The 15,587-nt window shown below is 48.2% G+C and overlaps 1 protein-coding gene across 1 annotated transcript; it reads left to right on the top strand.

Moving 5' to 3' along the window:
* Window positions 1-1,127: 1,127 nt before the first annotated feature.
* Window positions 1,128-14,981, top strand: LOC119400592 (cyclin-K). The gene is made up of 2 exons (XM_037667653.2): window positions 1,128-1,298; window positions 14,692-14,981. The coding sequence occupies exons 1-2, from the start codon at window positions 1,205-1,207 to the stop codon at window positions 14,979-14,981; spliced, it is 384 nt and encodes a 127-aa protein (XP_037523581.1). The 5' UTR covers window positions 1,128-1,204.
* The last annotated feature ends 606 nt before the right edge of the window (window positions 14,982-15,587 follow it).

Raw genomic sequence — 15,587 nt, 5'->3', positions numbered from 1 at the left:
AGTGCTTTTTTTTATAGTGTTTCACCGCCAATTTACCAGCTTGCAACAATGAACTTCACTGACGTCCTTTTTCGATGAGAACGCGACGAGTGGAATTGAGAGTGGAAGGCACTGTGCCCGTCGCTGGTAATTCTCCTGGCGTCGCCGCCGCCGAATCACATTCGGCACATTTCGCAATGTCGGCAACAAAGCGTTCCTAATTGTATAGACTCTCGAAAGAACGCGCGTCGATCTTCCCTCGTATTCTGAAAAGACAATCTAAGGAAACGAATCTCTTTTAGAGTGTGCGCCGAACAATGCCGCTTTAGGCCATGGACCCGTTGCGTGGGTGTGATGAACATTGTAGGCGCGCTCCACACACAATGATTAGGACGCTGGTGCTCGCGTTCGTCGTTCGTTGAGATTGGAATTTCTTCAGTGTTATTATTACTGCAATGCTAAAGTAAGCCAACAAGAGCGGCTGTAAGAGCTTTCTCCTCTGTATAAGCATTACGCTGTCCTTATTTGCTAGGTCGCGTCGCTTAGGAACAATGCCTCGTTGTTACTAAACCTGTTTTTTTCGTTTTTTTTTCTTTTTTTTTAGTAGAATAGCCTCGGAGTTGCCACGAATCGGATGTGATAGGCTATCCAGCCAGACCTTTAAATTGAATAAAAGATTTGTTGTTCTCGGAAATTAAAAGTGCATTATCAGTGACCAAGTCAGTGACCCTCATTTTCATTTGCAACACGCTGCCAGACCAGACGAGCTTAGTTCTTTAGTATTACTTATTCTTTCACGTACACACTAGTGGAAGTACTTCTGCTCAGACAGAAGCGAAGAGTTTGAAACGACGCGCTTGAAAGAAACCTTCGACTGTATCACTTTGAATTTTTCGTTTTTGTTTCTCAGCCCCAGTGCGGCACCTGATGCAGCGGGTCATGCACCGTGAATGCATTCGGGACTAGCACCGCATGGCGATTCTTAATTAATTATGCGTGGTACTTCTTTCTGATTCGTGTATCACCTGGCCTTTCTCATGCAGTGAGTGTACTTACTAATGACTACACTAATTTTATTATAGGCACGTGTTCAGGCTGTGTATGGAGGCGAGTGAGTGACGTGGTTTGTTTTCTCTCCCCACCACCAGGTGTCGGCATCGTTCTGATCACGGTGAGCGGCATCGCGTGGCGGTTGACGTCACACGAGGCCCCGTCGTGCCGTGCCATGCTCGGACTGCGCGGCGACGAACCGGGAGGACGCCGGTTCGTGCCCAGGGTGCCCCCGTACGGAGGGAGGCCAGGGGGACACCCGTACGCAGGTGGGCTCGCATGCTGTGTATACGACCTCGAAGGGAGCAAGTCGCTTCAGATAGAGACGCTAAGGGGGAAAAAGGTGATATCTCTCTAGATTACTCTTTCACAGTGCCTGAAGCCCAACACTTGCCGCGAGAAGGCTCCTGGTAAGCGGTAAAACGCGCACAGAGAAAATTCGGGTGGCGACGCCACGTTGGAGTTTCTGCACCAATTCGCTGTCACGTCACAGATTTTGACGGCGTCTGCTCGGGTCCAGGTATAGTTCTTAATCGGCAGTATGGAGATGCATTGTCCCCTCAGGGGGTCAGAGACATAACGTACCAAGTTTCGGGAAGTTTTGTCGACCCAATGTGGCCAAAGTACGAAAACAAAACACTCTTAAATCCGTGACGTCACGCTGATATTGTGATGTGCACGGATTTCGGCGCGATATTTAAAAACGAAGCGTTGACTGTCATTTTTTATTTTCTTTCACTCTGCTGCCTCTTTAAATACCCGCTAGACCGTTCCATGTCGGGTGAACGCGACGTTGTCTTTATAAGTTGTGTCACACTGTCCGTGTTACCGATCGCACTTGGAGTTACACGTTAGTTTAATTTCTCTTTCTTTGCACCTGAAAGCTCCCCCATCCCCAGTTTAGGGTAGCAAACCGGTTATTTCGAACTGTTTAACCTCCCTAGCGTCGGTGTGATGTAACTTGGCGTTGGGGCGCCGCAAAAGTTCTCCGGCATATCTGGTCTTTACTTGAGAATGCCGTCAACTCTTGCCAAGGGTTGCTGATCGGGAGAGTTGGTCACCCATGAACGTAGCATGTATTAGCGCGGTACATAAAAGAAAGGGACATGACACAGACCTATCTCTACGTCTGTGTCGTGTTCCTCTCTTTTATGTACCGCGCTAATACACGCTACGTTCTTGCCAAGGAAAAAAAAGAATTACCTATATGCTCGAGCACACGTCACGTCAAAAATCCACGACGTCACGGCAAAAGCTGATAAGAAAACACCTCGTCCTTCATACGCCTTCACTGGCTCATCGTCAGAGCAGTCTCTCGCAATTTTATTTTAGTGGCGTAATTTATTAACAAAAATCAATTCATTTTATTTATTGTAAAGGCGGGCTTGAACGTTATTTGCGACATTTTTTCGATAAGGCTTTAAATTAACGTGAAATATATAAGGTAGCAAAATATCCCAAATATATATTTTGAAACTTGTTCGTTTTCGGCTTCATGATTTGTAAACAGCTCTTGTCGTATCTGGGTCTCGCGTATGTTACCTAGCTATTATGGTCATGTAGCTGTATTTATACACAATGTCTATGTAACTGCTAGCCTGCTTTCGTGCATTTTCACTGACCGGCCACCAGGCAACGTAGTCTATCAGTGCATATATGTATAGCAATTTGTCGCTTTGTACGAACACAAATGATGATAATGATTAATCTTACGTTCGGTATTTATTATTTATTTATTCTATCCAATGCAGCGGACTGATGGTCCAAGCAGCTGGGTGGTCAATGCAATTACAAAAGCAGTAGCAATGACATAATAATAACAATAACGTTATTTTGCATTCTCATCACTGGTTTTGGTAAGGCAGTTCCGTTCTCTAAATGGTTCTCGGGAATGAAGAAAACATAAATAGGTCAGTGCGAGCGAAATACGGGGTTGGGGCGTTTGAGTGGCGAGCCTGCTAGTTAGTTGTGTCAAATGCGGGGATATGGTTCTAGAGATAGTTTTCTGTTGAAAAGTTGATAAAGAAATCCTAATCTAGCTTTCTGCCTCCGCGCCTGTAATAGGGGAATTTCATTGGCTTGCATTAAATCACGAGGATGAGTCTAACGCGGAAAGCTTGTTCAGTATGAATCTTACAGCCCCTCTTCGAATACGTTCAAGAGTATCAATGTTACGCCTAGTGTAAGGGTCCCATATTATGCACGCGCACTCTAATCTTAGTCGCACAAGGGCAGTGTAGTTTAACATTAGTGGCAACAGTTTTAAGCTAATGTTGAAGAGCTTGCGGAAAGCAGGTGAGATTCCAAGACAGGTTAGAACTGAGTGTCACGCCGAGATATGCAATTGGAAACGTCACCAAGTTATACCAAAAATTATGGAAACTGAAAAACAGGAAGGAACAATGGCGAGCTTTGTGCTTACGCGGAAGTGACGTCATAGCTCCAATTGCCTGTAGTTGCGTCGCTGTAGGCGTCTGGGGCTCGATTTTTTGCTATCACGCCCGGCGAAAGAGCTGCTCGCCCTGTCAGCCCTCTTCTTTTTCGGGGTGGGAGAAAGCGGACAAACAATCAATTTCCAGGAAGCTGGCGTGATGCGCCTGCATTCGCGGGGTGGAGCTTCCCGGCCTAATCGATGCGGCGGGCACCGAGCTGCTACGAAAAGCCTTGCGCTGTTGCCTGTGCAGTGGAAGTGTACTCATCAGCCAGATCTATTTTTTTTCTTGTGTGTGTGTGTGTGTGTGTGTGTGTGTGTGTGTGTGTGTGTGTGTGTGTGTGTGTGTGTGCGTGCGTGCGTGCGTGCGTGTGTGTGTGTGTGTGTGTGTGTGTGTGTGTGTGTGTGTGTGTGTGTGTGTGTGTGTGTGTGTGTGTGTGTGTGTGTGTGGAGAAAGTGTGCACATTCGGTCTGCCATCCTAAGAGCAGAGAGAGGATAGCTGGAGCGACTAGTATATAAAGCGATGCACGTCCTGTTTTCTACCCTTCACTGCAGCGGCAGAACACGGGATGAGGGTGGGTAAAAAGTAGAGCCGTGACGGCAGCAGAGTCTTGCTGACTTCTGTGGCGAGCGAGATGTCCTCTGGAGAAGGTGCGTAATTAATAGAGTTGCGTTGATTTGCTTAAACGAGATGACTAGCTCATTCGAGAAGTTGGAAACGATTGAATTAACAATCGTAGAACCACGGAGCTTATCTTTAACCGAACCTTGGTGAGTGCCGCACCAATGATGACTTAATAGTCACAGGTTGAGTGAATGCAAACGTGGCGCGAATTAGTTGAGCGTTTCATTCGTAAATGCTATCGGCCAGCAGCCTTCGCTAATAACATGCCCAACACCCCGTGAGGCTGGCATCTCCTTTTACGAGCGTTCTTAACTTAGGGACACTAAAGAGAAACAATGAAACGGCCTAGATCGATAAATTGTGCTCTGAGAACTCTAATGTCGTTAATTTTGCCATCATAGGTTTATTAATAGAGGAGAAAATCAAGTTCAAAGTTTCATTTTTCTATTTCGATCCGAAATCTCCCCGCGTGACGTCACGGATTTCAATGTGTATTTATCGTATTTTGGCGCCATTGGCTCAACAAAATTACCCCGAACTTGGTATGTTAAGTCTGTGGCCCCCTCAGAGGACAATATACTTCATTTTTACCGATTAGGAGCTCGTAGTCCCTAGTAGGCGCCGTCAAAACATGTGACGTCACGGCGAATGGTGCGGAAACTTCAAGGTGGCGTCGCCACCCGCATTTTGTTTTTGCGCGTTTTCTCGCTTACTGAGTGCCTTCTCGCAGCAAGCGTGGTGTTTTTGGTATCGTGAAAGAGTACTTTACTAACATGAGAAAAATCGTTTTGCACTTTAGTGTCCCTTTAAGAACTTTCTTACGAACACGAATCCTCGCGGAAAGGGCGCCTAAAATACCACAAGTGACCTATTTTGTTCCCAGCTGCTCTCGAAATCTGGCTCAATGGAAAATAAGACTGTAGCACTAGACAAGGAAGACAAGGAACTAGACAATGCACCGCAACTATTTGTCCTTGTTTTGTTCTAGCTTCTTTTTATCGTGGAATTGTACCAACTAACCCAAATGTCAGCCTTGACTGTAAGTGTGCGCCCACAGAGCGTGACCTCTCCCTTAGCAGCAGTTCCTCGCGGGCTGCCTCCATACTGTAGCACATCTGTTGTGTGTACGCTGGCAAGTGCCAAATTAGAACACCGTTCAACGTGTGTTTCACTGCGAAGTGGCTGTGCTGTAGTTATCCGTAAAAAATGTGAGAACCGTCTACACGTTGAAAGGTAGTTAGCGTACATCTTGTGCAAAGAAATAGTTGTACAGTTCATTTGCCCAACGAAATGTCAACATTGCGGGGAAGAAAGACATGAGATGAAATATCGCACAGAGGTCAACGTGTCTTTTTTTTTTAATACTTAAATATGGGCATCGATTGCACTTTCCGGTATAGGCTAGGAATGCAGGCTCGACTTTCGGCCTCGGCGGCTACATTTCGATTTGGGCGAAATGCAAGAACACCCGTGTTCTTCGTTTCAGGTGCACGCCAGGGGATTCAAGGTAGGCAAAACTAAGCCGCACTTCCCTAGTACGCCCTGCCTCGTAATTATGTGTTCTGACATATATAAACCCCTGTAAGTGCTGTGTGGATAAACTCGTCCAAGTGAGCAGGGTGAACGACCTCTTTTTGCTTTGACGTCGTAACTGGACCGTTATCGGCGGGTGCGCACGTGTCTTGATAGGAGGAGCTGACCTCGCGTGCACGTGACCGCTGTTAGACTGTTAAGCAGTGCTAGTAGTTTGCCCGCGTCACTCGTGGCTCAGACGCAAGGGGTCGCAAGGCGGTGGCGGCAAACGATTCATCGGATTACAAAATTCTAGGCGTGGCTTTGCAATCGCAAACACCAATGGACAGCGGAGCTGAAAGAACGTCCTACGCCGATTTACTACCTCGCTTCCTTTTCCCCCTCGCCTCACTCGTGCTTGCCTTACTACGCTTTGCTCTCCCTTCCGCCTCGCTTCCCTTTCCAACTCTGCTGTGCTAGGCTTTCACGCTCGCCCATGCTACGCTTTCTCTGTCGCTATGCGCGTGCCCCTTTTCCCGGCTTGGCTATGCTGCGAACGACGTCGCTGCGGACGGACACAACTCGACTATAAAGGTTCATTCACACCGGCGTTCGTTCACCACCATTCGCGCGGCCATTTGCGACTGGCGACCAAGAAACGACTCGAGGCGACCGATGTTCACACCTGCCTGCGACTTATGCCCGTCACCACGCAGCATTCACGTCTGTTCGCATTGCTGTGGCCCCGCAAAGTAAGCTGACGTCCTGTTCCTGCGCATCTGATTGGTTCAGAGGTTTGCGACTGAGCCAGAGCAGCCGCTTTCCGACCAAAGCGGCCATTTGCGACTCACTTGGTCGCAAGCCCTAACATCTCCGCTGTGAAAAATATGATGCCGTTTGTGTAGGGCGTTTGAGAGAACCGATTCTCCGCGTTTATTTTTGTTAGCTTTGAGTAACGGAATGGCAAACGTAACGCACCTGCTGCGCAATTGTATCGACCTCATCCTCCTCGCCATCGTGCGAGCGACCGTGGCGACACTTGGCTGATGGCCTTTCACTGCTCAACTATACCTGCAAGAAAGAAGTAGTCTAGAAGCAGGTGTCCTCTATAGGTTCCAGGCAGGCTTGCTATAAGTAAAAATAAATAAATGAGATAATGAACCATTTACGTAGATCGCCTAGCTAGGCTCGGTTCTGCGGGGCTTTGCATTCTTTTCTGTAACTTACCTCAACCGCGCTCTTCGGAGAGTTTCGCTCCTGGCCTTTTGCCAGTTATGAAGCGCTTACGAACTCGCCAGACGATCCGCTTCAATCGCACCGGTCGTCCCACTCTTCCGGCCATCAGCTCATTTTGCCCGACTCTTACGACTGCAATTAAGTACCGCGAAGTGTATGAATATGTATTCCCCCGTGGGTGAAACCGAAGAATTAAGGCAGCGTCAGAATGGAAAAGTCGGTCAGTTTGGAAAATTTTGTGAACGTCGCCGAACTCGCCGGGCTCTGTCATATGTGTGGATGTCTACTCTGACGCTATGAGGGACAGCGTGCTGTCCAGCGACATCATTAAGCCGTTCGTATTAGAAGATACAGGTATAATTAACTGGGACTTGCCGAAAGGGTATTTTGCCAGAATGTGCCAAGAGTCGCACCACTGTGATACGCGCTCGATATGCCGATGCCGTCTCAGGTTTCTTTTCGTGCTGTGTTCTAGCACTTTTCTTTTTCAGTAAGCTATCCTCCGAGAGTCGGTGCATCTCCCATGAATTCTCGATTTGCATCTTGTCACCGCTGTCACATCGTCGAACAAATCTATTAAGAAGGGCACTTTCTGTACTAATTTCATTGCTGCGGATAGATTGAGCTCCTCGGCTACGCCAGTATTTTGAAGGAATGTCGGAAGCTTCCGACACGCCCGGAAAGCCGTGCTTCCTTATCGGCCGCGCTTCTCGTCAAATGTCCCCGTGCGAGCGGCCGTTTTAATGAGCCAGCGAAAAACGTTCCGCGTTTACTCTTTCGCTAAGGGCTTCTCTCTCTCTCGTTCGGAGAGCGTACTCGTCCATCTGGAGATAACGGCCTCGCTCGCTCCTCAGTCATCAACCGAGATCGTCGCCGGAAACTGTCGGATCGATGTCGCCATGAATCATTCAGCAGGCGGCTGCTGAAACGCTGCGTTTCGGCGGCGACGGTTGCAATATAACGGGAAAAAAAAAAAAAAAAAAACGTCCTCGTACGCCTCATCGTTAAGTCGCAGTCAAAATGTGCGCAACCACTTCTCTTCGAGGCAGCAGCGGTAGTTTGGCGAAAATATCTGGGTCGTTTCTTTTTTCTATATTTATTTTAGAAACTGGCTTCACTCTGGTGCGTAGTAATTTGAGCGCCGTCGTCGCTTTATCGCCATGAAAATGAAGATAGGGCGAGTCTCTCGTGGCTTATCTGCGCGTAGTTTAAAGAGAATAATGAACAGCGAACGACATTTGTGCGTCTCTTTGGCGGAGCCTCGACAAGGCACGTACGGGCAGCGCTGATCTATACGCGACATCTGGTGCCCGAAGAAGTTGTTGAACAACTCAGTAGGAGTCCATTTGTTGCTTGCTGTCAGTTTTATTCGGCTCACGGATTGTTGCCTACGCATAATAAACTGACGTGGCAACGATTTTTCGGGGCTGCTGCGAGTACATTTACGCTGAGGGCGCCTTACATGGACCACGTTGTTTACCAAGTGTTACGGAAACAAGTTAAAAAAAAAAAACACCGAGATCTTTGAAAATTAACCCTGATTCGCTCCGGCGTCTGTCACTAATATAATCTTGAAACACATAAGCTAACTATTTATAAACCCCATGATGTATTGTCTCTGTACTTTTTTTATTTTAAAGTTGCTCCATATTTGAAACGGCTACCTAATCGCATTGACCAGGCTGTCGCAACTTTAAGGACAATTCGGCCACCGATGTCAGCACTGCCTCCCGTTCTTCGAACAGTAGCGGCGCCAGTCGTCGTTTCTGGAACTTCCGAATACTACTCCTCTTACCTAGTACTTCTTCCATATGTTTACATTTATATATCTGGAACTTACTAACATCGCTTTTCTTAACTAGTGCTTCCACATGTTCACATTAAAAACGAATGACACTCAATATGTTTTTCTCTCGGAAGCAAATTCTATGGTGCATTGAAAATGTGTACGAACGTGACGTATCTCGCTGTGTGCGTAATTATTGCACATGTATATATATTTCACCGGACCGGAACTATCCCTCGGCTGTGGGTTACTGGGAGAGCTTTTGCGCGTAGCAGGCTCGCTGAAATTTATGCGTACGGTACCGTACTCGAATACATCGGTATAAAACCTCACCAGATTCCGCTTTACTTTTTTTCCCCTTTTGTGTCACGTGTCATGTGTGTCACGTGTCACGTATTCGCCGACGCCGACCCCAACTTTGTGGTGCAAATTGCTCTGCTTACGTGACATGAAACGCAGTGAGACGAAGGGAGAGAGACCGGCACTGAATCGTTTAGGTCGAAGTGTGCATCGCGGCGAAACACTTAATATCGACCTGACTGCGGTAATTTAGTGTGAAATGATGAACGTGCACAAAGATTAGCGCACAGAGCGCAGAAGGTGGTATTGGCCGGTTGAAAAGGGAGTAAAAGCTGAGCATATGTGACGGTTGAGAGAGTCATGCTGAAGGGTTGAGGAACAAAGCGCAGTGCCGCAGAAGTCTTGCTCCGCGGCGGCGACCCGCTGCAAGATGGCACCACGTGTGCCGTCACACAATGCATTTGTAGACCTGACCAGACTTTTGACTTACTACGTGTTTGCTACCAGTTATGCCTCATTGAAGCTACCATCTATCTGCGTATACAAAAATAAATACTCTGGACACGCCCTTGTCTATTCCCGCCGCTGATAGTTATGGTTACGCAGCTGCGTGAGAAACTGCGGGCGAACGCGGAATAACCGATGCATGTGTGCTTTGCTCTATACAGCTTATCAGCTTCACATTGTCGTGTATGTGTGGTCACCGCAGAAAAAAGATCCCCTCCGGCCAGTGATCGCTCGTGCTAATCTTTTTCTGAGGTGACCGTACACTCTGTTAATGTTTCTCCGTTATGCTTAAGGTGTACTACTTCGTTTGGCAGTGCTCTTGCGCCGAGTCGTGACGACAACATTAATGACGTACCAGTGATGCGTGGTCCGATAACTTTTGTTCTTCCTTCATTTTATGTTTGAAATTTTAATTAAATCCTAGGATTTTGCGTGCCGATGTGATTCTGAGGCTCGCCGTAGTCCAGGTTGATTTCGCCCACCTGCAGGGTTCTTCTGACGTGCAACAAAGGCCGTGGGTGCTCTTGCATTCCGCCCCCATTGAAATCCAACCACACTGTAGGGAGTCCAACCCGCACCCTCGAGCTTAGCTTCGCTAACATTTTATTTTATCCTTACTTTATAAAATATTTTCAAGCAAATGTCCGGAAAGTAGCGCCGTGTGGCAGTCCTTCTACCTAACGAAAACAAAAAAAAAAAATCTATAGTTCTTGTGCAGGCCCCGGTGCAGTTCTAAATCCCGCGCTCAATGCATCTGCACTGGCGTCAAAGCTGAGGAAGCACGGGCGACCCATCGATTCCCTTGACAATGGCATACTTGCCGAGGCAGTGGCGCCCTCTCTTGCGCGGCGCGGGTATCGGCCGCATGTTTCCACGGCCGGGCTAGACCGCAAGCGCGCGCGTGCGGTCTAGCCCGGCCGTGATGTTTCTGAAGCGTTTTTTCGCGATTTTAGGTAAAATATCGCGATTAATTCTTGGTTACTTGTGTAGTTTATATTATTTTAGGCCTTATTAGTTTATTTCGCACTGGTTTGGAGGTTGTTAGCCTTGTTTTAGGCCTGTATTGACCACAGCGTTACCATACTACACGAGACGGAGGACGAAAGGCCGGGTGCCTAGAGTGCTCCGGACTTAAATGATATGAAAGATTAGGGAAGGTAAGCGCATAAAAATCGACCAGGCCTAAAGGTTATCGGACATCGGTGACAGAGCTGTGCAGGACACTGCCGGCGTGCTTCCTTCGTTTTTCTATCACTCCTATCTGACTCCTTCTGGCGTGGGTAGCGACGCGGTGTCGTTCGTTGCGTCATCGGACCGGAAGTTCGGGGAAAAGCTGTCCTTGCGGGTCATTCGCACGGTCTCCGATGACGGGCAGTCGCACGAGACGACGAAAGCGGTGAAGAAATGCTCGTATTTCATCAAGGCGGAACGAACTGCCTGCGCGCTGAATAGGGCGCAGGGAGAGAGAGAGAAGTACTCACGGTGTGTGTGTGGGGGGGGGGGGAGGGGGGGGGGCAACCGCGCCGTTTCCTTTTCGAGTGTGTGGAATCGTACCAGCATGGGTGTGGACATTGCAGTCTGATATAGCCACCTTAATCAACAAAACGAGACGTCTCCATGTACGTGCGTAAGAGAGAGGATGGAGAGAGAAGGCCTTTTACTTGGCGATCCTGAACGTGGCTATCTCCTCGCCCAACAACGGGCCTAACCTCACAGTGCAACGCTCTGCGTTGGCTATCCTATCGGAAATAGGATAGGAACCGAATAACTTTGTTTCTCTGATTGGCGGAGGGAGGTTCCCCCCCGTAATTGGTGGTGCCAGCATAGCTTTATTCTAGCTATCTCTCTCTCCACGTGAATTTCTCTTATGGAAACTCGCGTGTGCGAAGCACTAGGAGGAGGATGCAGGGAGGTCAACTAGGCGCGCGTCCGGTTGCTCGTACCATGCACCGGCTGCACTAGTCAACATTTTACAGTAGTCAGTGAAAATGAATTAGCCTGTACTGGCGACCATTATTCACTGCTCTTATTCTTCGTCAAATGAGACCTTATTCTATAATTATAGTTCACAAGTGGACTCAGCGTTAATTAATCTTCCACGTCCTACTTTCTCTGGATTTTAATCATACTTCTGCTGTCCTACTTTACTAGTGTTTTATTTTTCTAATGTTAACACTGACTATGGTGTTTTTATTTCCATAGCAGTTATGTAGTGCCCTATCAGGTCCCTTAAGCGTAAACGAATGGGGATGATAGTGACACTCCGAGCGAACTTTCGCCGTCGCCGTGATGTCCCGTATCAAGTCCAACTGCGTTGACATACCACCGCGGCCCGCGCGCGGTACATTGTGAGAACGAGTAAAACGCGCGCAAGGTGGGTGCTCGAAGGAAGAGGCGAGAGCGCACGGCCGAGTGCGTCGTAGCGGAGACGGGGAAGAACAGCGCGCACGCCGTAGCAGCTGCGTGCAACGCGCCTCTCTTTTATTCCGTGCTCAGCGATGGTCGTGGTGGCTACGCGGAGAGAGAGCCTGTACAGCTTGCAAGTAAGGGCTCAGCGAGGTCGTATCGCGTGCGCTGCCTCCTGATATTGCAGGTCGCGTTGTATGGGAAGTTTCCAGGACGCGTATAAGCGAGAGTAAACGGGATGCGCCTCCTCGCACCTGTTTGCGCCGTTCATCATGTTGTGACTGGAGCCAGTGTTCGCCGTCATCGAGAGCGATGTTAGGAACAATTTCATGTTTCATTAGTTACAACCAACTTAACGAACACATCTAGTGCGATGTGTTCGTGTGTACCTGTTAATGTAATTATTAAGCGGAATGTTTAGTGCAATTTATCAGACCGATGTCTGATGCGCTGCTATAGCCATTAATGCTTCGCCTTTCGGTCCACACTCCGCCTGTTCAGGCGAACCTCAAGACTGCTTCTGAAAGCCCACTTCCCATAGAACGCTCGGCCTCAAAAAAGATACCAGCACGCGCATGGATATCTTCGAATGCATCTCAAGAGCTTAATCCGTAGCCTTATCAAAGAGGATATTTATAGAAACATATTCCTCGAGCGAGACGTTTCTGCCCGTTGTGGACAACGATGAAGGAGCGATGTTGTGTGGTTGAAATAAGTGCTCGTCAGCAAGCACTTATAAGAAGCGACTTGGAGGGCAATCACTCCGTAAGGAGCACTGATTTTTGGGCTAGTTGGTTTTCCATCACCGATATTTAAGCGCGCACAAACGAGGACAAAGTGTTGTCGTCACCTCCCTTTGTCCTTGTTTGTGCGCGCTTAAGTATCGGCGACTTCGTAAGCTCACCTTTCACGGTAGTCTAGTGGTTATGGTGCTCGACTGTTGACCCGAAGGTCGCGGGATCGAATCCCGGCCGCGGCGGTCGCATTTCGATGGAGCCGAAATGCTAGACACCCACGTACTTTGATATTAGGTTCACGTTAAAGAACACCAAATGGTCAAAATTTCCGGAGCCCTCCACTACGGCGTCCCTCATAATCATATCGTCGTTTTAGGACGTAAAACCCCAGCAATAATTATTATTATTTCTGTCAAGTGAAGTTTGACACTTCGGTAGTCCCCTATAAAGAATAAGAAATGGAATGACGCGCAAGTGATAAAACCGAGTTGCTGTGCCCACTTTTAACTTGGGGCGAAATTGATACAAAAACAACCATGTGCTTAGGTTTAGGCACGCGTTAAAGAACCCACATGGTCAACATTAATCCGGACGGCGTTCCTGACATTATTGTCGTGGGAGTTTCACGCGGAACCTCTTTTTTTTTTTCTGTGAGGCGGAGCTAGTCAAGCTGAGTTTATCTGGCTGTTCTTTTTTCCCCCATTTCACGCGAAAGTTTATATATATATATATATATATATATATATATATATATATATATATATATATATATATATATATATATATATATATATATATATGTGTGTGTGTGTGTGTGTGTGTGTGTGTGTGTGTGTGTGTGTGTGTGTGTGTGTGTGTGCGTGCGTGTGTGTGTGTGTGTGTGTGTGTGTGTGTGTGTGTGTGTGTTTCTAAGAAATACACGAAAGAATTATGGTGAAATAAACTCGAACTCTGGTGGCGCAGTGGGCATGGGCTGCTGGCACGAAATTTGACGAGTTGTTTGCGGTGTAATAGCGCCGGCCGAGGAAAAACACGGAGAGAACGATACGATGATATTATGTTCAACTACGACACTACAAAAGAAGCGTGAATAACGAAATTCAAGAAAGCCCCACGTAATCACGTTGTCACAGAATGCATGGAGAAAATGAGACGCACTTGTTATTCTTACGCATGACTTCACTTGAAGAAGGGAATCGATCGATGGGTTCGTTCTTTGTTGCAGTCGTGAGTGCTTGTTTATTCGAGGAAATATGTACCAAAAATTGGAGGAAGGAGGAGGAGTCTAGTCGGATACAACTTAAGAAGTCAGGAGAGGCTCCGCCCACACGACCGAAGCGCGGCAACCAATCGCTTCAGCGACTGAAGAAATAGTCCCGTTCATGCACTCGGCAATATTCTCCGAGGGCGGAGTCACCGGCTCGTGACGTCAGTCCGGAGCGCACGCCCATTGGTTCAGGCTTGTGTGCATACGCCTTTGAGGCGGACTTCTAAAGTTGCGTCCGACGATAGCTTGAGCAGCTGACACCTGAACAGCGGTGGGTGAGGGAATAGTGAAGGAGGGGGACTATATGTACAGGGTCGACTACATCTGTGGTGAACACCTCATTAGTATTCAAGCCGGTAAAACTATAGAGCTTGTTCTACTTCACTTGAAAATGTTCGTTATATATATGGCGCTTAGTCATGCTGTCGATAAGCGCCATAATAATGTTCAGAATTAAATACCAATCATCAGCTTCTACGAGGTCTTGAACGCTAATGAGTTGTTCACCTGAGATGTGGACGACCCTGTGCATAGAAGGGCGCAATGCCTCGCCGTGCGCTCGTGAAGTGACCTCCTCGAGAGTGCTTGTCACCCGTCCCCGCGTACCTGCACTGTAACGCCGCGCAGGGCTGCCCGGAAAGCGTCAGGGGCGTGGTTTATAGTTCTTAATTGGCGTGTTGTGATGTAAGGAGGAATTAATTGAAGTGGGCGAAAAACCTGTGGTGGGAAGCAGTTGCATGCATTACCTTCGCATTACTTAAAAAAGAAAGAAACGTGTAGAAACTAAGGGAATGTGTAACCTTTTGAGCCTGTGCACATTCGGGGACCTCAACTGTGACTGCCCCTGTGCGTAGCGATGCTGTACCCGGAGTTCCAGTACCGGCCGCCTCCGCCGTCGTACCAGGCATCGATGCAGGAGTATCGGCTGCGGCTTCTGCTTCTGGACCGCCAGGGCGGGCCGCCCACCCTGCCCACCCCCGTGGCCCTGGCCGCCCACCACCACCACCACCATCACCACCACGCGGTGCCCGTTGTGCCACCCGCGGTTCCGCCCCCTTCGGCGGTCACGTCGCAGCCGGCGCCCCCCATGCTGTCGCCGGTGTCGCCGCCGCCAACCTACCGGTCGGGAATGCACGCCAGGTGAGGAGGAACCGTCGGAGAAAAAGGAGAGCTCGCCTCTAGGCGTCCTCGCACCATCGAAGCCGATGCTGTGCGTGCGACAGGGACAATGAAGCGAATTTTATCGCTTTAGTAGATTACTCTTTCACGATGCGAGAAACAGCACACTTGCCGCGAGAAGAAAACGCGGGTCGCGACGCCGCCTTGAAGTTTCCGCACCAAACACCCTGACGTCACAGATTTTGGCGGCGTCTGCCAGGACCTACGTAGATCGGTTAAAACTGAAGCACGTTGTCTTCTGAGGTAGCCGGAGACTTAACGTGTCAAAGTTCTGGAAATTTCGTGTAGCCAATGTGCCCAAAATACGAGAAAAAAAAAACACACTTTGAAATCTGTGACGTCACCATCGAAGATTTTGGCGAAAAATGTAAAAGTGAGACTATTGACATTAATTTTCCCATCGACTGTTGAACTCACAGTGGTGAAATTAAGGGCACTATAGAGGTTTCAGAGTATAATTTATCAGTCTAAACTAATTTCACTTTAGTGTCCCTTCAAGTTACTTTAGAAAAAAAAAATATAATAATTTCTTGGGTATTACGTAATCGCGGCTTGATTATGCGGCAAGCTG

This window comes from Rhipicephalus sanguineus, chromosome 7, assembly GCF_013339695.2.
Source record: "Rhipicephalus sanguineus isolate Rsan-2018 chromosome 7, BIME_Rsan_1.4, whole genome shotgun sequence".
In the NCBI taxonomy this organism is placed as follows: Eukaryota; Metazoa; Arthropoda; class Arachnida; order Ixodida; family Ixodidae; genus Rhipicephalus; species Rhipicephalus sanguineus.
Note: the sequence above shows the minus strand (reverse complement) of the source record. Positions and strands in the feature narration are given on the sequence as shown.

Excerpts from the sequence above, each read along its gene's own strand:
- LOC119400592 (XM_037667653.2), top strand. The coding sequence starts at position 1,205 with ATGCTCGGACTGCGCGGCGACGAACCGGGAGGACGCCGGTTCGTGCCC. Across the intron at positions 1,299-14,691 it reads AGGGGGACACCCGTACGCAG|CGATGCTGTACCCGGAGTTC; the intron begins GTGGGCTCGCAT and ends CCCTGTGCGTAG.